The sequence below is a fragment of the Cetorhinus maximus genome, chromosome 16 (genome assembly GCF_964194155.1).
Source record: "Cetorhinus maximus chromosome 16, sCetMax3.hap1.1, whole genome shotgun sequence".
In the NCBI taxonomy this organism is placed as follows: domain Eukaryota; kingdom Metazoa; phylum Chordata; class Chondrichthyes; order Lamniformes; family Cetorhinidae; genus Cetorhinus; species Cetorhinus maximus.
The window spans coordinates 8,202,003-8,223,184 of NC_135894.1; the positions used below are offsets into that span (position 1 = coordinate 8,202,003).

Here is a 21,182-nt window from a genome sequence, read left to right on the forward strand (position 1 = left end):
TAAGTTCTCCTCCCACAAGAGGAAAAATCCTCTCAGCACAAACCCTATCAAGTCCCCTCAGGATCTTCTGTGTTCAATAAGATCACCTCTCAGCCTCCTGAACTCCAACGGGGAAAGGCCCAATCTGCTTAACTTTACATCATAAAATAAACCCCTTCATCCCAGCAATCAGTCGAGTGAACCTTCTCTGAACCGGTTCTAATGCAATTATACCCTTTCTTAACTAAATAGACCAAAACTGTATAGTTTACTCCAGATGCTGTCTGACTAAAGCCCGGTTTAGCTGCAGCAAAACTTATTTTACAATGCATTCCCCTTGCAATAAAAACATATGAAATAGGGGCAGGAGCCAGCTATTCAGCCCTTAGAGCCCACTCCGCCATTCACTGAGATCATGGTTCATCTTCCACTTCAACAACATTTCCTTTTATTAACCCCATGTTCCATGATGCTTTCAATGTGTAGAAATCTATAAATCCCAGTCTTGAACATACTAAATGACTGAGCCTCCTCTGGGGCAGTCAATTCCAAATATTCACCACCGTCTGAGTGAAGAGATTCCTGCACATCTGAGTCCTAAATGGCCTGCCCCTTAATCTGAGACTGTGGCCCTGGTTCTAGACACCCCCAGCATGGGGCAACCTCCTACCTGCATCTACACTGTCAATCCCTGTAAGAATTTTGTATGCCTGAATGAGATCACCTCTCATTCTTCTAAACTCAAGAGAATAGAGGTCCAGTCTATTTAATTTTTCCTCAGCACGCATTGCTCCAGGAATTATTTTAGTGGAACCTTCATTGCACTCAGTCTAAGACAAGTATATCTTTCCTTAGGTAAGAAGACAAAAACTGCATAGAATGCTCCTGTTGCCGTCTCACCAAGGCAGTGAGACATCTTTACTCCTAAACTCAAATACACTTGTAATAAAAGCCAACCTAACATTTACCTTTTTAACTGTTTGCTGTACCTGCATGTTAGCTTTAAGTGAGCCATGAACAAGGACATTGAAATATCTTGGAAGATCAACGCTTCCCAGTCTCTCACCATTTAACAGATGTCTGTATTTGTTATTTCCTGCCAATGTGGATAACCTCACATTTCTCCATATTGTATTCCATCTGCCAAATTTTGGCCAATCTCTTATCCTCTCCAGATCCCATCGAAACATCTTTGCATCCTCCTCACAACTCACACTTCCACTTAATTTCCAGTCACCCGCAAACATCTAAATATTACATTTAATCCCCACATCCAAATCATTGATATAGATTGTGTATAGCTGCGGCTGTGATCCTTGTGCTACCTCACTGTACCACATCCATGGGTCTCCCCTTATCTATTCTGCTGACTGCACCCTCAAAAACCCCAACAAGTATGTTAAACATGATTTCCCTTTCATAAATCCATGTTGAATCTGCCCAATGCTACCATTATTTTCTAACTGTTCTATTATCACATCCTTTATTGCAGAATCTAGCATTTTCCCTACTACTTATGTCAGGCTAACAGATCTCTAGTTCCCAGTTTACTCTCTACCTCCTATCTTAAACAACGGGGTTATATTTCCCACCTTCCAATCTGCAGAAACCATTCCAGAGGCTACAGAATTTTGAAATATGATCAACAACGCATCTACTATCTCTGCAGCCACTTCCTTCAACACTCTTGGATGTAAAACATCAGGTTCAGGGGGTTTATCTACTTTAGGTCCCAGTAATTTTTCGAATACTTTTTTTTAACAAATATTAATATCTTGCAGTTCCTCGTTTACACTAGTCCCTTGATTCTCCTTTATTTCTGAGCGATCTTTTAGTATTTTTCTCTGTGAAGACAGACACAAAGTATTTCTTTAATTTCTCTGCCATTTCCTTATTCCGCATTGTAAATTTTCCTGACTTTGCTTGAAATTGAACCACATTTATTTTTACTAATATTTTCCTTTTTACATACCTACATAAGCATTGACAATCAGTTCTTGTGTTTCTTGCTAGTTTACTCTCATATTCTATCTTTTCTTTCTTATTCCATTTCTATGTCCTCCTCGGCAGATTTCTAAAATGTTCCCAATCCTCAGGCTTTCCTTTTTCTGGCAACTTTATACATCTCTTCCCTTGATCTAATACAATTCTTGATTTCTTCCGTTGGGACACTTTGGTTGCTAGGTTTTTGTGCATCAAAGTATTTTTGTTGTAAACACATCACATTTCAAAGCCTTGAATGGAAATTGGGGTAAAGGCACCACTGAGGTTCACACTCAGGATCTTCGGTTTACTAGACAGTCGTTGGAACTGCTTCAGCCACAGCGTCCACAGAAGCGCCAGCAGACCAATTGTCTCCCTAATCACTTGCTCCACTGAATGCCTAGCGATTCATGGACTGGGGCTCCCAGATCCCTCAGTACCGTACAGTCTGCAGTCTTTCTCCAATCAGGTAAGACACTGCTTTTTTATTCTTAGAGCCAAAGAGGACAAATTCACATTGTCCCACATTAAACTCCATCTGCCAATTTTTTGCCCATTCACGTCACCTCTAAATCCCTTAATAGACTCCTTTTGTCCACTTGACAAGTTACTTTCCTACCATTGCGCCATCAGCAAATTTAGCTACCATGCATTCAGTTCCGTCACCCAAGTAATTTACACAGGTATTTGAGGCCCCAGCACTGAACTTTGTGTCACTCCACTATTAGCAGTTTGCCAAACCGAAAATGACCCTTTACCCCAACTCTCTGTTTGTTGTTAGCTAATCAATCATCTATACATACTAATATGCTACTACCTATATTACAAAATCTTATCTTGTTATATTTTATATCTTTAATGTCACACCTTATCAAATTGCTTTTGGAAATCCAAGTGCACCAAATCTACAGATTCTCCTTTATCAATTTTCATGTTACTTCCTCAAAGAAATCTAATACATTCTCCCCATGTGATTTCCAATCTGCTGGACCTTCCATGAATCTAGAGAATTTTGGAAGATCACAATCAATGCATCTACTCTGTCTGCAGCCACTTCCTTTAAGACCCTATGATGAAAGCCATCAAGTCAAGGGACTTGTCAATCTTTGGTTCTAATAGTTTCCTTAATACCTTTTCCCTCGCAACCCTGATTGTTTTAAGTTCCTCCTTTCTTTTTACCTCTTGATTTCCAAGTATTCTTGGGATGTTTCTTGTTTATTCTACAGTGAAGAGGGACACAAATTGCCTGTTCAACACTTCTGCCATTTCCTCCTTTCCCAATATTAATTTCCCAGCCTCATTCTCGAAGAAACCTGTGCACACTTTAGTTCTCAGTTCCTATATAAATATTTGGAGAACCATTATCAGGTTTTATACTTCTAACTTGCTCTCATACTATGCTAATTATAGGCATCTTTATTAAGATGTCATTAATTAATCCAGTCTCATTGAACATTCCCAGGTCTAAAATAGCCGTCCTGTGGTGGGTACTAGGATATACTGACTAAGAAGTTGTCTTGAATACACTCTACGAGCTCATCTTCCAGGAAACCTTTGTCATTCTTCTTCATCCAATATGTATGAAGATTAAAATAACCCGCGGTTATTGCAGCACCATTCTTACAGGCACACATGTTTTTTTCTGTATATTCTGTCCGAAATTGTGAAGGTATTAGGGGCCTATAAGCTACTCCCACATGGACTGCTGTGGTTCAAGAAGGCAGCTCAACACAACTTTTCCAAGGACAATTAAGGATGGCAATTAATGTTGGCCAAGCCAGTGATGCCTGGATCCCATGATTGAATAAAAAGTGACATGTTACCTTTGCTAATTCTTATTTCTACTCAAATTAATTCTACATCTTGATCTTCTGAACTAAGGTCATCTCTGACTACTGTGCTAATGTCATCAGTTATTAACAGAGCGACCCCAGGACCTTTTCCTTACTTTTGCCATCTAATCACTTTTTTCTTTTTCGCAAATTAATGGCCACAGTGACCGGGGACAGACACCCAACTCTGAGGAGGAGGGGAGACCTCGCAATATTCCTCTACACCCGAGACACAAAGATCTTTGGGACTGGCATCCCATAGCCTAGGGTTCAGAGAGAGAAATAACATGAATCAAACTAAATGTTTCCTTTTATTCATAGCTAACACTAATAATAATGAACAGTGTTTTTTAATACTAGTAACAGTGCGCAAATATATTGTTAAATATTCAGTTATTCTAAACACAATCTCACACTGTCTAGTACTTATTCCAGTTTCTGTATTTTACAGTCCGGTCTCCTCAGAGCTAAAGACAGTCGTTTCATTCCTGAATCTCCCAGTTCGTTAGCAGTCAGGTCCAGATCTGTCAGTGAGCGATTAAAAACAGAGGCAAGATCCTCAGCACAAGAATCTGTCAGATTGTTGCCCCATAGACTGGGGGGTGAGGGGAGGGTTCGAGAGAGAAAAAATAACAGGAATCAGAATAAATTTCCAGTTTTTTTCAAAGAATGTAACTAATTAAAATAACAATATAAAGTGTGAAACATTCAAGAAACACAACTTCAAACATAAAAGCAATCTATAATTGATGCTGTGGATGTGAAATATAAAGGAATGTTCTGTAAATAGTCAGCCTGGGAGACACTATCTGTGAAGGGAGAAACTGAGCCCAGAGTCCCGCAGGCGGGCGCGTGCCTGACCCAAGCAGGCGGGGAATCGGGCGAGATGATGTCGGACGAGCGTCCTGACGTCATCGCGCACTCGTGCGATATTTCATTTGGCGGGCACGCGCAAACGTTGAAGAGCTCCCGCGGATAATGAAGCGGGAAATTAAACCCATTAACGTCCCAATTGTTCTATTGGGTGTTGAACCACGTCATACTCGCTGTAATTCTAGGGTCACGACCTCAAAGGGATAATTTCCCTGCTTGCAAGACACATCCACAGTATCCCCAAGTCCTTGCTCGGGATTGCTAGAGGACATGGAACATCAGTGATCAGGGGATGGAGTTTTTGGTGGGGATGAGGATAATGGCCGTGAGTGCTGCACACAGGGTCAAGCTTACAACTTCATTTATGGCTTATGATGAAAGTGAAATTGGTAGAAAGGTCATTCCCTCCCAGCCACTGGCAATGCCCAGGCAGCAGCATTGGTTGTTAGAGACATGTCAGCCTCTCTGGAGGGCCCATTCAGAGTTGATTTGTGATGACCAAATGGCTCCATGCAGGACCCATCCCTGTTGTGTCATGATGGACAGTCAGGCTGCATCATCTTAGGCTCATTCTGGACTTTGATGGAAGTTGAAGCGCTGGAGCTGGGAAGCCTAGAGGCTGGGCGGCAATTACTGATGGTGAGATGGGTTATGGAGCTGGGAGAGAGAGTGTTTAAATAGATGGACAGAGGAGAGCCTCTGGTGACCACAAAACATCGTGTTCATGTGTGAATCACTGTTCACACACAATAATCTGAAGGGTGTGTTGTAATGTGCATTGCCCTCGAATCACTCTTCTCGCTCTCACAAATCAAGGACTCCTGTGACCGGGGGACAGCCCACCTCCGAGGAGGAGGAGAGGTCCTCAGAGGGTGCACCATCACTTTATTCCCCAGCACCCTCAGCAGAAACATCTGTGGAACTGACATCCCATAGATGGGATTAGTGACAGAAATTACATGAATCAGAGTAAATGGAGATTTTTAAAATTAATAACTTTATCACCGGCACTAGTAAAATTGGCCAGCGTTCATTTATTATACCAGTAACAGGGCTGACATTGTTTTGTTTTCTATCCTATTATAAACACAATCTCACACAGTTTGTACCTACCCCAGTTCCTGTATTTTACAGTCCGGATCCCTCAGAGTCTCAGACAATAGATTCACCCCTGAATCTCCCAGTTTATTATGATCAAGGTTCAGATCCGTCAGTGACCAGTTTGTACTGAGAGCAGCGGCGAGATCCTCGACAGCAGAACTTGTGAGATCGTTACAACACAAGCTGAAGATCAGAGGGAGAAAGATAACAGGGATCAGTGTAAAGTCAGTGTTTTAAAGACCATGAATGACAATAATAATATATAGTGTGAGAAATTCAAGAAACAACTTCCATTGATCTAGTAGGTAAAACGTTGGTGTAAATCTGAAATCTAAATAGAATATGCTGGAAATACTCAGCAGGTCAGGCAATATCTGTTCAAAGAGAAAAAGAGTTTAATGTTTCTGTCAATGCATTTTCATTAGAATTGAAAGAAAAAAATCAGCGAATCAACAGGTTTTAAGCAACAGGGAAATGGGGATGGGAAGGTGGCAAGGAATGGACAATATGAAAAAGGATAATGATACAAAACAAAAGCACAGGATTCCCATGTCCTTATCCGGGTTGCTGGGGAGGGGCTTGGGATGGTCAATGGCTTGGGAATGGAGTTTGTGATGGGGCTGAAGATAATGACTGGAATTTTACCGGAGGCAGTGAAGGCCTGATCAAATTGTAAGTGGCTGTTTGGATGGAGGGTCAGGGTAGTCAGAGTTACGAATACGATATTATCAGAGCTGACAGGTGGGAGGAGCCGTCCACTTCGGGGGTGCAGACTTGGGACGTCCCGGTTCAGACAATGCTGGCGCCATCTGTAAAGGCAGCCAACAGTACTTTCAAACACAGCAACTCTGGAGGGACTAGCGAGGGAGCCCTGGTTACTGAATGAAGAGCTGAAATGACAGAAGACAGATCAAGGGTTGCACGCTGATGAGTGCTGCATGCAGGAGACATGCATGTGGTGCCATGCGGGACAGTCAGGCTGCCACCAGTATAGGCTAGTGTGTCTCTTTGATGGGCGAGTTACATGAAGATTTCTATGCTTGCAGATGAAAACTGCTGACGAGAGTGACTGAGCCAAGATGGGTCATTGTACCCCAGATCTCCTCATCCTTCCACCAATGGAAATTCAGACACATGAACTGGGAGATCTGGAGGCAGGGTGGGCAATCACTGATGTTGAGGTGGGTTGTGGAGCTGAGAGAATGAGTGCCCTAATGGATGGACACAGGAGACCCTCTGGCGATCACAAAACAAACATTTCCCTAGAAACACTATTTTTTCTTTCACAGATCGAGGGCTGTGACCGGGTGACAGCCATCCACCTCTGAGGACGTGAAGGGGACCTCAGAGGGTGCACCGTCACATTATTCCCCTTGTACCCTCCACCAGTGCAGGTACTATCACGTCGGGAGATAGTTACATTCCATTAGTAAAGGAGTCACAATCTGGTGAACAGCACAGACACGCCCGAGCAGCTGATGGATACAGTAATAGCCAAGGTCACTCACACTCGGAGGGCTTTGGGAGGGAAAGGCAATGTCAAGCTTCGGGCTGATGACATGTCACCAGCGTCTTCAACAAGGTAGCAGATGTTGGAACTGCAGCATGAGGTATGTTAACATAATGAAGCTGTGTGTAACCAGACACAATGGATGCAGGCGTTAATCCAAGTGATGAGTATTGCTTTGTCCTGGGCATGTGTGCCCTAGTCATCCTGTACTGAGAGATTGGTGATCTTGGTGGACAGTCAATCCAGCAGACCAACGATTGGAGATACACACTGACCTGCATCTCATCACCACCTCCATGTGCAATGGCTGGGTGAGAGGGGGTAGGGTGACTGGAGTCATCACCAAGTCCTCGGACTCCTCAGGTGAGCAGGGAGGGTCCAGTGTGCCCTGAAAGTGTATAGGAGAGACTGCCTGTAGCATCTGGGGGCTCCTCTCAGAGTGATCCTGGATTTGGCAGCGGGTCCTCCACTGCTCTGACCGGAACACCAGCACCTGACAAACCCATGATAACAGAGCCTATCTGTGCAGGAGGCCCTCAGTATGCTGGGGCCCTCCAGACCTCAGGAAACCAGAGGACAGCCACCATGGTCAATGAAATCCTCGGAGGAGAAATGTCAGCACCCTGCCACCACCTCAGCTGACAGCGCAGGGGGAGCACAACGTAGGAGCCCCCATCATCACTTTAAAAGGTTCATCTCATTGCACTTGGGTTTCACAGGGTTATATTTTGTTGTGACCTATCACCTTACTGTGTATGTGTCTTCAATGAATTTTAAGATGGTGCATCACAAAATTAATCTTTCACCATTATTTTGAGGTCATTACTGGGCCTTTAACAGTTCACTGCCTCCTGCAAAGGGTGACAATGGAAGGACAACACAGAATAAGTTCAATTCATTTCCAGCATTTTTGCCTCATGTGCTAACGGTTCAAGGGAAATGTTAAAGACATTCAAAGAAACAGCAGCAGAGCTGCGCAAGGTGGGAGATTAATTATATTAAATGGGTGTCTAAGTAAAGACTCATATGGAACACGTCTGTATGTTGAATCTCAAGCTTCACTTGCACGTTTTGACCAGGTGACAGTGCAGGGACGGGGATATAGTTCCAAGTCAGGATGGTGTGTGACTTCGAGGGGCACTTGCAGTTTGTGATGCATCTGCTGACCTTGTCCTTCCAGGTGATAAAGGCCACGGTTTTGGAATTTGCTGTTGAAGGAGTCTTGGTGTGATGCTGCCGCCAATGTGGGTCAGTGGTGGAGGGAATGGATTTTAAGTTGGTCAATGGGATTCTGCACAAGCATGCTCATTTCCCCTGGATGGTGTCGAGCTTCTTGATTGTTGTTAGAGCTGCACTGATCCAGGCAAGTGGAGAGCATTCCTTCATATTCCTGACTTGTGGCCTTCTAGATATTTAAGAGATTTTGGGGTGTCAGGAGGTGAGTTACTCACTGCAGAATTCCCAGCCTCTATGGGCTGGGAGGTGGGTGGAGGTGGTGGTGGAGCGGTGGTGAGGTTAGATTCTCTGTTGTTGGAGATGGTAATTGCCTGGCTCTTGTGTGGTGCATTTGTTATTTGCCACTTATCAGGCCAAGCCTACAAATTCTCTAGGTCTTGCTGCACAAGAACAAAGAAATAGGAGCCGGAATAGCCTGCTCAGACAATATGGTCATGGATGACCGAGGGTTTCAACTCCACTTTCCCACCCACTCCCCATGTTGCTCAATCCCATGAGGGACCAAAAACCTGTCCATCTCAGCCTTAGAATTATTTATTCAACGATGGTGATCCACAACCCTCTGGGATAGAGAATTCCAAAGATTCATAACCCCTTAAGTGAAGCATCAGTCCTTAAAGTTCAGTAGCCTATACTGAGACTGTTTCCCTGCAGACAGAAGTTAGGGAGCTAGGTAAGAAATTAGCAAGCGCAGCCTGAAAAGCAGTAACCTCTGGATAAATCCTTGTATCCCACACAAGTGAACACAGAAATAGGAGGGTAAGCAGATGAATTAGTGGCTGGCAAGATGGTGCAGGGGAAAGGGATTTAGAATTGCTGGGACTTTGTAAGCAGCTCTGAGGGAGGTGGGACCTCTACAGGCCAGATGGATTGCACCTAAACAGAGCTGGAGCTGAGTTCCTGGTGATTTGCTCCTGGTATTGGGGAGGGTTTAAACTAACTTGGCAGGAGTGTGGGAACCAGCAGGTAATAACAGAGAGGAATACCAAGGAATACTGCGAGAAATATATAGCACTAGAGTAGGAAAAAATAAGTTATTAAGTCTGTGCAGAGTAAGGGAGAAGACACTAAAGTCTAAATCAGGGTTACAGAGCATGTTTGTGAATGCATGGAGTGTGGTAAATAAGATTGGTCTGAATATAGGGTATTCAGGAAAGATAGGAAAGGGAGAAAATGGAATGGGGTATTTGGAATGATTAAGCAGAATATTTCAGCGCTGGAGAAAGGGGATGATCCAAAGAGGACAAGGACAGAATTTATATGGCTCGATCTATGGAACAAAAAAGGTGCAATTACATTGCTAGTCTCTAGGCTACCAACTAGGGGAAAGATGGAGAAAAACAAATTTGCTAGGAAATTCCAGAGAGGTGCAAGAATTATAGATTAGTTATAATGGGGAACTTTAATTTTCCAAATATAGACTGGGATAGTATTAATGTGACAGGCAGAGAGGGGCCAGAATTCCTAGAGTGACAAGGAAATTGTTCTACAGCAGCGTGTTTCCAGTGTGAGAAAGGATGCACAGCTTGACATGATTCTTTGGAATAAGATGGGCCAAGTGAATGAAGTCTAAAGGAGTGATCACTGTATCATAAGGTTTAAGCTGACTATGGGGTAAAACAAAGAACAGTCCAGAGTAAGAATAATTAATATGGGGAAAGCCAACTTTAATGGTCTATGAATGGGTCTGACCAAGTTAAATTGGACTGTTTGAGCCAATAATCGTCAGACGTGTCTGGCCTCCCCCATTGAGGATGGGAATATTGGTGGAGCCTTTTCCTCCAGTGAGCTGTTTAATCGCACGTCACCATTCACAACTGGATGTGACAGGTGTACAAAACTTTGATCTTATCGGTTGGTTGTGGGATCATGTTCTTCTCCCATTAGTTGGCATGCAAGTTGTCCTGGGTTGTAGCTTCACCAGTTTGGTGCCTCAATTTTAGGTGCACCCAAGTCTAAGTCATTAGCATATATCAAGAAATGTAAAACTGCTCGTCCTGAAGCAACCGGTGGAGAGCTCCTCTGTCTGCTTCCTCGAACTGAAAAACAACCATTAACAACTATTTTCTGTTTCCTGTCACTCAGACAACTTTATATCCATGCTGTCACAGTCCCTTTTATTACTTGGGCTTTAACTTCGCTGCCAAGCTAATTATGTGCCTATTAATAAGTTTTATGTTAAACAACACTATTCCCAATACTAATACTAACATACAGTGTTTATGACTCAGATTATTAAATATGGAAATTATTGTCATTGGCAGCTGCGCCTTGAGCTCTTCAGCCCCAAGCTTTGGATTTCCGTTCCTAATCCCTTCCACCTCTCTACCCCTCTCTTCTCCTTTAACACTCCCGTTAAAACCTTCCTCCCTGACTTGGCTTTTAGTTGCCTGTCCTAATATCTCATTTTCCACTATGCCCAAGTCTGTTCGATTACACTCCTGTGAAGTGTCTAGGGACAATTAACTATATTAAAGCTGCTATATGAATGAAAGTTGATGTTGTTGTTGATGACACTATGACTGATATTAATGATACCGTACAGTGTTCGACATCCTGTTATCAGAAATAACATCTCACACAGTTTCTGAATTTTACTGTTGGGTTATTGGGAGCCACAGACTGTGATAGCTGATTCATTTTGATAGTTTATTATCTGCCTTACCAATATATTTGTGAATGTTTTACACTTTTATTACAAACTGAGAAGCTTTCTAGTTTAAAGATCTATAACGTGAATGATAAATTAAGCTAAGCTAAAAATGTAAGAATACAATATTGGGGGGGGGGGGGGGGGGGGGGTGGAATTTTACTGCACGGGAGGGGCTGTAAAATAGGATGGGCCGTTCACAATCCATTGACTTCGGCGGGGTCTGGAAAATCCCGCTGGCCAGAGGGGCCATAAAATTCCACCATGGGAATTGTAGAAGCAATAATCGTTTTGTCCAGTTTTTAATTCTGATTCATGACTTTAAATGATTTTTAAAGGTATTATTCCTGAATCTTACAATTTGATGTAACTCAGGTCCAGGCTCATCAGTGCCCAATTTGTGCTGAGAGGGGAGCTATGAATATGTGAGGCTGTTACTATCCGGCTGAAAATCAGAGAGAGAAACATTTCATGAATCAGAGTAAATCCGGGGTGTTTATTAATAACACTAATACTTGTAGTAATGATAATGTGCAGTGTTTATTACTGACACTATTACTGATAATCATAATACTTTACAGCATCAGACATGCAGTTATTATAAACATAATTCCACAGCCTGGTACCTTGCTGGGAGACAGAGCAGAGCTGCGGGAGACAGTTAGGTTCTGAGAAGCGCCTGTAAATAAAGACCAGGGATTGCAGAGTGGCCGACCTTGCTGGGAGTGGGAGCGGAGCTGCAGGGGGCAGTCGGGAGCTGAGGAATGCCTACAAATAAAGACCAGGGATTGCAGAGCGGCCGACCTTGCTGGGAGTGGGAGCGGAGCTGCAGGGGGCAGTCGGGAGCTGAGGAATGCACCGTTTCAGCTGCTGTCAGGCAGCAGTGGGGGGTAAAGGCGATTGTGACGTCACAGGAAGCCAGTGCGTTGATTGGCCGGTAAGTGCGCAGTGGGAGGGACAGTGTGCGCGCTTAGACTGGTGTGGGAGTTAAGGTAGATCTATAAATAAAAATAACTAAGACTTTGAAATTAAATAACCCGAAACTTTAAAACCTTGAGCGAGGCACAAAACAGGAAACTATAGGTATTTGTGGTGGGGAAGTTGTTAAAATTGATCATTAAGGGGGTGATAGCTAAACACTGAGAAAAATTCGCGTAATCAGGTAGAGTCAGCATGGTTTTGTGAAAGAAAAATCATGGGCAGAAAGGGATGGGCGTTGGGTGGGTTCGGGCGCGATCCCGATGGGCGCCCCAGATCGAGGCTGTGCCGCCATTTTACGTGGGCGGGACAATTAAAGCCCACCCAGCGTGACGCACGCCCCCGAAGTGTTGAACACTACCTGTGGGGGCAGCGGGAGTGGGATGGGGGGATTCGCTGAGTCGGGGCCTGCACTCTTTCACACATGCGCGGGAGACAGAGGCAGAAATCTCCCTGAGGCACAGAGCGGCCTCACCGAGATTAATTGTGGAATGAAAGTTTTTATTAAAGACACAAAAAATTATTTCGACATGTCCCCTCATGAGACAGTGTTTATCAAATGTTTAAAAATGTTTTATTTAATTAATAAACCCTTCATGAAACCTCATCCCGCCCATGGATGATGTTTTATGAAAAATGTGAAGGCCACCTGGACTCTTTGCCTGCCCCCCAACCTTAAGGTTGGACAGGCAGCATTCTGAACTACTTTCATTACTTTCTTAAAGGCCTCAATCGGCCTTTGACAGTTTGGCTGCGCACCTGCCAAACTGAAAATCTAAACAGCGCGCGTTGACGCTGAGACTCCCGTCCGATTTAACCAGTTTATTGGGAATTATTTGAAGGAGTAATATGCACTGTGGATAAAGGGAGCTTGTAGACAGACTGTACTTGAATGTCCAGAAGGCATTTGATAAGGTGCCATGCCAAAGGTTACTGAGGACAAGAAATGCTGGTGGTGTAGGGGGTAACATATTAGCATGGATAGGAGATTGGTTGGCTGGCAGAAAGCAGAGGATGTATAAATGGGTCTTTTTTCTGAAAAGCAGGATTTGTCGAATGGAGTCCCGCAGGGATCTGTGCTGGGGTCTCAGCTTTTTACAATTTACATCAATGATTTACCTGAAGGGAGTGATGGCATGGTCACTAAATTTTCAGATGATGCAAAGAATAGGTTGGAAAGTATGTTGTCAAGAGGACAGAAGGAGGTTGCAGGTGGATATAGATAAGTTGAGTGAACAAAATCTGGCACATGGATTATAACGTGGGAAAATGTGACGTTGTTCACATTGGCAGGAATAATAAAAAAGTAGAATATTATTTAAACAGAGAACGACAGCAGAATTCCGAGGTGTAGATGGATCTGGGTGTTCTAGTACATGAGTCATAAAAAGTTAGTTTGCAGGTACAGCAAGTAATTCAGAAGGCTAATGGAATGCTGTCCTTTATTAAAGGGGAATTGAACAGAGAAGTAACGATGTTATGCTTCAGTCATACGGGGCATTGGTAAGAACGTATCTTGAATAGTGTGTAGTTTTGGTCTCCTTATTTAAGGAAGGATGTAAATGCGTTGGAAGCAGTTCATAGGTGGTTTCCTGAATTGATACCTGGAATGAGTGGGTTGTCTTGTGAGGAAAGGTTGGACAGACTGTGCTTGTTTCAATTGGAGTTTAAAAGCGTGAAGGGTGATTTGATTTAAGTGTATAAGATGCTGAATGGTCTTGATGAGGTGGACATGGAAAAGATTGTTCCTCCTGTGGATGAGTCCAGAACTCGGGGTCACTGTTTTTAAAATTAGGGTTTTTCATTTAAGTACCGATATGAGAATTTGTTTTCTCTCAGACAGTTGTGAGACTGTGGAACTCTCTGCTTCAGAAGGTGGAGGAGGCGGGGTTATTGAATATTTTTAAGGCGGAGCTGGATAGATTCTTGTTAGGCAAGGGAATCAAAGATTATCAGCAGTAGATAGGAATGTGAAATTCAAAACACAAGCAGATCAGCCATGATCTTATTGAATAGCAGAGCAGGATCGAGGGTCCAAATGACCAACTCCTACTCCTATTTCTAATGATCTTATGTACTAAACTCAGTTTCTGAATTTTACTACCTAGATTCCTCAGAGCTGCAGACAGAAGTTTCACTCCAGAATCTTTCAGTTTATTATTACTTAGGCCCAGGTTCGTCAGTGACCGGTTTGTACTAAGAGCGGAGGCAAGATCCTTAGCACAAGAAACTGTGAGAGTGTTGTTACACAGTCTGGAGATCAGAGGGAGAGAAAACAGTGGAAATCTGGACAAAATACAGGCGGGGGTGAAATTGGACATGAATGGAGCTGCAGAATAGTCAGCACTGCATCGGTCATCTGCGATATGGGTCTACTTCAATAGTCCTCAATATCAGGTGTTCCTATAGACACCAGAAAATGTGATTTTACCTGTTTTACATCCCTGCCATTTCCATGTCCATTTTCACCCCACTGATTAATATTAATCCTGTTACTGATACTCATAATAACGTACATAGTGCTATTAATAACCAAAATGCTGAAACCAATAATAAAATACAGTGTCAGACATCCGGTTATTATAAACACAAACTCACACAGTCTGGTACTTACTCCAGTTCCTGAATATTACAGCCTGGATTCCTCAGGACCGCAGACAGTAGTTTCACTCCTGAATCTCCCAGATTACTATGACTGAGTCTAAACAGAGAAGTGAGAAACACATTAAAACAGGCTGAATTTTCACAATGGAGGCAAGGAACAGGATTATTTTGGGTTCAAAACCCACAACCGGTGGGAAAGTGATTAAAGTTATGATTTTTAAATGGGGACATCATTATTTGTCATGGAGACAGATTTCCTGTTCACTTGGCAGCCATCACTGAGGCTGCTGGTTGTCCTGAGGGAGAGATCAGGAGTTTGTACCAAAGCCTCCCACAGCACCAGAGTGAAGTGAGAGGTCACAGGGAAGCCCGAGGCTTGGTACCCAGGGCAGGGAATCCCCTCACTTTATCACTGCCAAACTGGAGGCCATGAGGGAAGGGGTGGGGGCGAGTTCCTCTTCCCCGAGGGTGGCAGGAGGAAGCCACCTCATCATGCAGCAGGGGCTCCACTTTGTTCAGCGTCCTCTCCCTTCACCTCCTCTCTCACAGCCTGCTGTTCCCTCAATGAGCTGTATCATCCCAGTGCCTCATTCTCCTCAAGGTCCACACCTCTCTGGAGAGCCATGTTATGGAGAATGCAGCAGATTCCCACACTGTCAGAGACACTTGCAAGAGGGGATTGGAGGTCACCACCTGCCTGGTCCAGGCACTGGAATCACATCTTCAGAAACCTGATGTCCTGTTCAATGGTTGTCCAACCATTGTGCCTCTTTCTGGGACTCACACAGAGAGCTCAGTAACATCACTTCGAGGAATATCCGTTATCCTCTAGGACACACACTTTGGAGGATGAAGTATCATGGCAGCTGCCAGGAAAGTGAGTGCACACATGGAGGAAGTTTTTGTTGTGGTCACAGACGAGTCATTGAGGGAGTGGAAGCCCTTCCTTTATGGATCTCCCTGGCCAGTCACTGGGTGCCTTGATGGCCAATGGGTACAATCAGTGATACCCTGCCCCTGGGGCAATCCCTGTGTCCCTGCAAGGCCTCCCTGTTATTAAATGAATGCGCTGTCCATCTCTGGCTAAAAGTGAATCCATGACCTGTGAGATGGCCTTGTGTGCAGCCACATGTGACATGTCTCTAAGGTCCACACCCGATCCTTGGAAGGAGCCAGAAGTGAAGCAGTTCAATGCCACAATAACTGAGACCAGCACTGCGAGGTATTCAGCATTGAGGACACAGATGTATGTAGGCACTTCCTGAAGAGTCACAATATCCACCATCACTGGGCCTTGATAGCTCCGTCTTCAGCAACAGTTCCAGCATTGAATGTTTGGCCCCTGTTGCCTTCCTGCCCCTCTTTCCTCTCCTATGCCCTTCTGATGCCTGGGGTTCTGCCCTCCCTGCGGAGGGTGTTGCCCCTCATCCAACATCTGACAGCTGGAGCCTTCCTTCTTGGAAGGTGGCCTCTCAATTTTTCATGGCAGCCTTTCTCCCTCTTTTACCCCCACACTGCTGGGTGTGCCAACCCCATTCAAATCCTGAGTTTCTCTCCGCACTGTTGGGAGTGCTAACCCCATTCATATCCTGAGTTTCCCTCCACACTGATGGGAGTGCCAACCCCATTCAAATCCTAAGTTTCCCTCTGCACTGCTGGGAGTGCCAACCGCATTCAAATCCTGAATTTCCCTCCGCACTGCTGGGAGTGCCAACCCCATTCAAATCCTGAGTTTCCCTCCTCACTGCTGGGAGTGCCAACCCCATTCAAATCCTGAGTTTCCCTCCACACTGCTGGGAGTGCCAATCCCATTCAAATCCTGAGATTCCCTCCGCACTGCTGGGAGTGCCAACCCCATTCAAATCCTGAGTTTACCTCCACACTGCTGGGAGTGCCAAACCCATTCAAATCCTGGGTTTCCACTCTCCCTGCCACCTCCACAGCACCAAGGCACCTCCTTACTAAGTGCCTACCCCACTGACCTTCTTATCGGGCTGTGGCAGCCATGTGTGGCTCCCACTCTGTGCCCACTTTCCTTCAGATGAACAGGTAAACTGTCCACCCCTTTAGAACTTTAAATCTCAAGCCTTATTATCTGCTGAACGAAGTTCTCAACTGTCTTACTTGAGATTCCTGTCCCAACCCGCCTACTCTTGGTGATTCACGATGAAACGAGCATCAGCATCTTGAAATTGACACACTGCCGGTGCCAGTATTCTTGACACCTTCGCCCCCTCCCTCCGCTGCCTCTCTTTCCCTCCTTCGGGGCGCCCCGAAATGTAACTACATTGAATAAAAACTCAGATCAGATTCGATTGTTTTTCCCAATATCACAGGAAACATAGAAGCAACATCAGAAATCAATGCAGAGATTTTACTGTTACTGCAAATTAAATCTATTGGGGGTAATTTGATCTTTTGTTGATAGTGTATGATGGGTGATCTTGGATCACCCGCCCATACTACAGCTCACCCGATTTTCCTTTCAATTGAAGGGAAAAGGAAACAGTGAGCAGTGTAAACTGGTGAACAATTCACTATCACTAAGTTAACTACTGGTGAATACCACTTTCACCCCTCTCAATATTTATTAGATAGAGAGTTGTCTGTGCAGCCTCTAAATTCCCCCCAGTTTGGCCTCAATCCCTGATGATCAGAATTACTCTCCTGAAGCTCAGTGACTGGCCGGCCAAGTTTGAGGAAACTTGTCTCGTTTCTGTTCTTCGTTAATTCTTGGGCTTTTATGAGAACGGCCCAATTTTCCAAGAATTAAAGGAGTGATTCCATGTCCTTCATAACTCTGTGCCTAACATTACTCTGTATAACACCTCGGAGTGAATTATATTGTGAAACTCTGCTAACTGTTGGTTTAAAATCCATCCCCCTGGATTTTATACAAGAAGGACATTTTATTCTCTCCCCTTAACAAAGTTGAAGTGTCCCTGTTCTCCTCGTTGACAGGGAAGGGCTGTCCCCCACTTTATTTAGCATTAAACAGGCTCTACCTTTACCGCAGGTGAGACTATTGCTATAGTTCAGAGAAATTTCCGGAGTTTTCCTAATCCCATCGATTTTATGAAATAACCTTTGATGTGGCACTTTAACAAATCTCTCTGGAAATCCAAGCACAGTATGTCTACAGGCTGCCGTCTATCCACTGCACATGTCACTCCTTCAAAGAACTTCATTAAATTGGTTATACACGATTGCCCTTTCACAAAACCATGTTTACTCTTCCCGATTACATTGAGTTTCTCTAGATGCCCAGCTATAACCCCCTTAATGATCGATTCTAACACCTTCCCCACTTCAGACGTTAAGCTAACTGGTTTATAGTTTCCTGTTTTCTGCCTCCCTCCCTTCTTGAATAGAGGGGTTATATTTGCTACTTTCCAATCTGATGGAACCTTTCCAGAATCTAGCGAATATTGGAAAATTAAAACCAGCGCATCCAATACCTCATTAGTCACCTCTTTTAAGACTCTAAGATGAAGCCCATCAGGACGCGGAGTCTTGTCAGCCTGCAGCTCCATCAGTTCACTCAGCACTGCTTCCTTAGTGATTCTAATTTCACCAGGTTCCTCTCTCCCATCCAAATCTTGATTTCCAGCTATTGCTGGATATTGTCAAAGTGTGCTAACTGCTGCTGTAAAATCTATCCGCTGGATTTTATACAACAAGGAAAGTTTATTCTGTCCTGTTACAAAGTTGACATGTCCCGGTTCCCGTAGTTGATATGGGAGGGGTGTTTCCCACATTATTGCCCATTAAATAACCTCTACATTTACTGCAGGTGCAGCTTTTATGATATTTCCGGGAATTTCCGGGAGTTCCCTGCTTGCAGCAGTTTCACAGACGTGGGGTGGATTATCAGAAAATCCTGTTGTAACTGTCCAACTGTCAGTTCTACCAGAGACTGTTCACTCTGTGTAAGAACCAGTCAATGGTACAGATTCCTGAAAATTCCTCCCAGTTGTCCAGCATGTCTGCCTGCCTTCTGGGTATGAACGTGCAATGGGGGAATTCGAACGTTTAGGTCAGCAGCAGGTTTCCTCATTAAATGAACAGAATTGAGAGTAAATTTAAATGATTTGAATTTGAAAGGTCTTTAATCGTAATTATCTAAATTTAAGATATTTCACCCTCCCGCCAGAAACAATTTGATTAATTATGATGATATATAGGACTTATTTTCCTTGTGATGAGTACAGCTTACAATTGATATGGTTTATAATTATTATTATTTAAGTTATTTTTATCTCCACTGGTGTTTATTATCCTTAGACTATCTATATCATTTTCCCTTTGTATATAATTAGCCCTATTTCTTATCATCAAAATCCCACGCTTAAACTATTTGATTCACCATTAAGTATCCCAACAAGTATTATTCTTATTTTCTAATTTGGAATATTACACTCATCTTATTTTGTAAAGTTTTTTCTGACTCTGCCTCTTATTTCTTGAACTGGAAGTTATTTATTTTTTCATTTATAAGATGGTAAATTTTACTTCAATAATCAAAATAAGAGCTCCAGGACCAAACAAGCAATTACCTCAAACTCTGATATTTGTACAGAACGTTTTCCAGCCGCTGGAGTCCTTCACACTGAATGTAGCACCTCTGTAGATTGAGGTGTTTTATTGTATCACAAAGTCCAAGAACATGAGACAGGACCGCACAGTCAATCGGGGTCAGTCGCAATCCACGAAATGCAAGTGTTCCAACAGATCCCACTGTGGCCTGAGCCAGTGCTTTATTCTGAGACTCAAACAGGTAGTGGAACGTGTTCAGGAGGTTCCTTTTAACAATTTTAGTCCCTCCATTTTGAAGCTGACCGTGAACATTCTCCTTCACCCAGTCAATCACTCGACAGGTTGTTTGATGAAGAAATGGACTCAGAAACTCCTCCAGAGGCCGAGCTGACTGTGGGGAGGAGAGACCAGCAACAAAACGGCTAAATATCTCAAATCTCCCATCTTCTTCACTGTCCGCTTCACTGAGGAGTTTCTGGATGTCCATGGGATCGGGAGTCAGGAATTGAGCGAGTGCAGCTGCAAACTCTTGGATGGTGAGGTGTGGGAACGTGTAAACCACACTCTGGACAGAATCATCTCTCTCCAAAAGTTCCATCAGGAACCCAGACAGGAACTGGGAAGGTTGCAGATTGTACTTGATCAAATCTCCATTTCTAAACACAACCTTCTTCTCAGAGACTCCTGTGAAGGCCATCTCACTAAGCTTCAGGAACACATCACGGGGGCTTTCAATCTCTCAGCCATGGCTTTTCAGAATGTTGTAAATATAGTAGGAATATAGCTGGGTGATGGTCTTGGGAACTTGCTGCTGTTTCCTGTCTCTTTGTGTAAAGAAGAGGCCCAGTGACAGACCGAGGATCCAGCGGTAGGAAGGGTTGTAGCACATGGTGTACAGGATCTCGTTCTCCTCCACGTGTTTGAAAACAGCTGCTGCCACTGCCTGATCTTCAAAAAACTTGTTGAAATATTCCTTCCGTTCATCACCAACAAATCCCAGGAATTCAGCCCAGACACTGATCTCAGCCTTTTCCAATAAATGTAACGCAGTGGGGCGACTGGTCACTTGCACTGAACATCCTGGGAGCAGCTTGTGCTGTATTAAACTGTACACAATGTCGGACACTTCACACCAGCATTCAGGATCTGTGCACATGAACTGAGGCTCTGTATTTCTCCGATTGTCAGCAAAATCAATCCTGTCCTTGAATTCATCCAAACCGTCGAATATAAACAGCAATCCCTCTGGGTTCTTCCAGAGCTCTCGCAGAACATTCCCAAAGTAAGAATAGAAAAACAGTATCAGATTCCTCAGGTTTATTCTGCAGTTAATGGTGTTCAAATCCCGGAGTTTAAAACTGAAAACAAATTGAAAGTCTGGGTATATTTTCCCAGTGGCCCAATCATAAACCATCTTTTGTACCATTGTTGTTTTTCCGATCCCTGGGACTCCACTCACTGCTGCTGAACTCCCAGATTTGGATTTTCTCAGGGAAAAACTGCTCTGGAACAATTGATCAGTTCGGATTTATTCCAGTTCTCTCCGAAGAACTTTCTTTCTCCACTCTTCATGGTGCCGGCCTCTTGCCAACAGTTCATGTTCTACAAGTGTCCGATCTCGAACAATAGAAATGATCGTTAGCTCAGCGTATCGATCAATCAGTTGGAAAATCTTAACCTTTTCCTTTATTAGGATAGTGTTCACTCTCAGTGTTTCAGTTTGAACCCGGAGGATCTCCTTGTGTTTCTGTTCAACACCTTCAATTAAAGTAGACAGTAAATGTTAGTTGTAATAACATAAAAGGCTTCTCAATATGATCTTGCTGAATAGATAGATTCATTTCACGGTTTCAATCAAAGTTTCTGCTGGAATTAAAGCTCAATTATTGGAAACCTCGCT

General features: G+C 43.7%; 1 protein-coding gene across 1 annotated transcript in view; it reads right to left on the minus strand.

The window, feature by feature from the left end:
* LOC144692036 (NACHT, LRR and PYD domains-containing protein 3-like) overlaps positions 1-21,182 on the minus strand; it is a 132,657-nt gene that overhangs the window by 86,237 nt on the left and 25,238 nt on the right. The window contains 5 exon segments of the mRNA XM_078560593.1: positions 4,225-4,389; positions 5,781-5,938; positions 14,212-14,395; positions 14,757-14,843; positions 19,303-21,040. Coding sequence (XP_078416719.1) covers positions 4,225-4,389; positions 5,781-5,938; positions 14,212-14,395; positions 14,757-14,843; positions 19,303-21,040 — 2,332 coding nt within the window.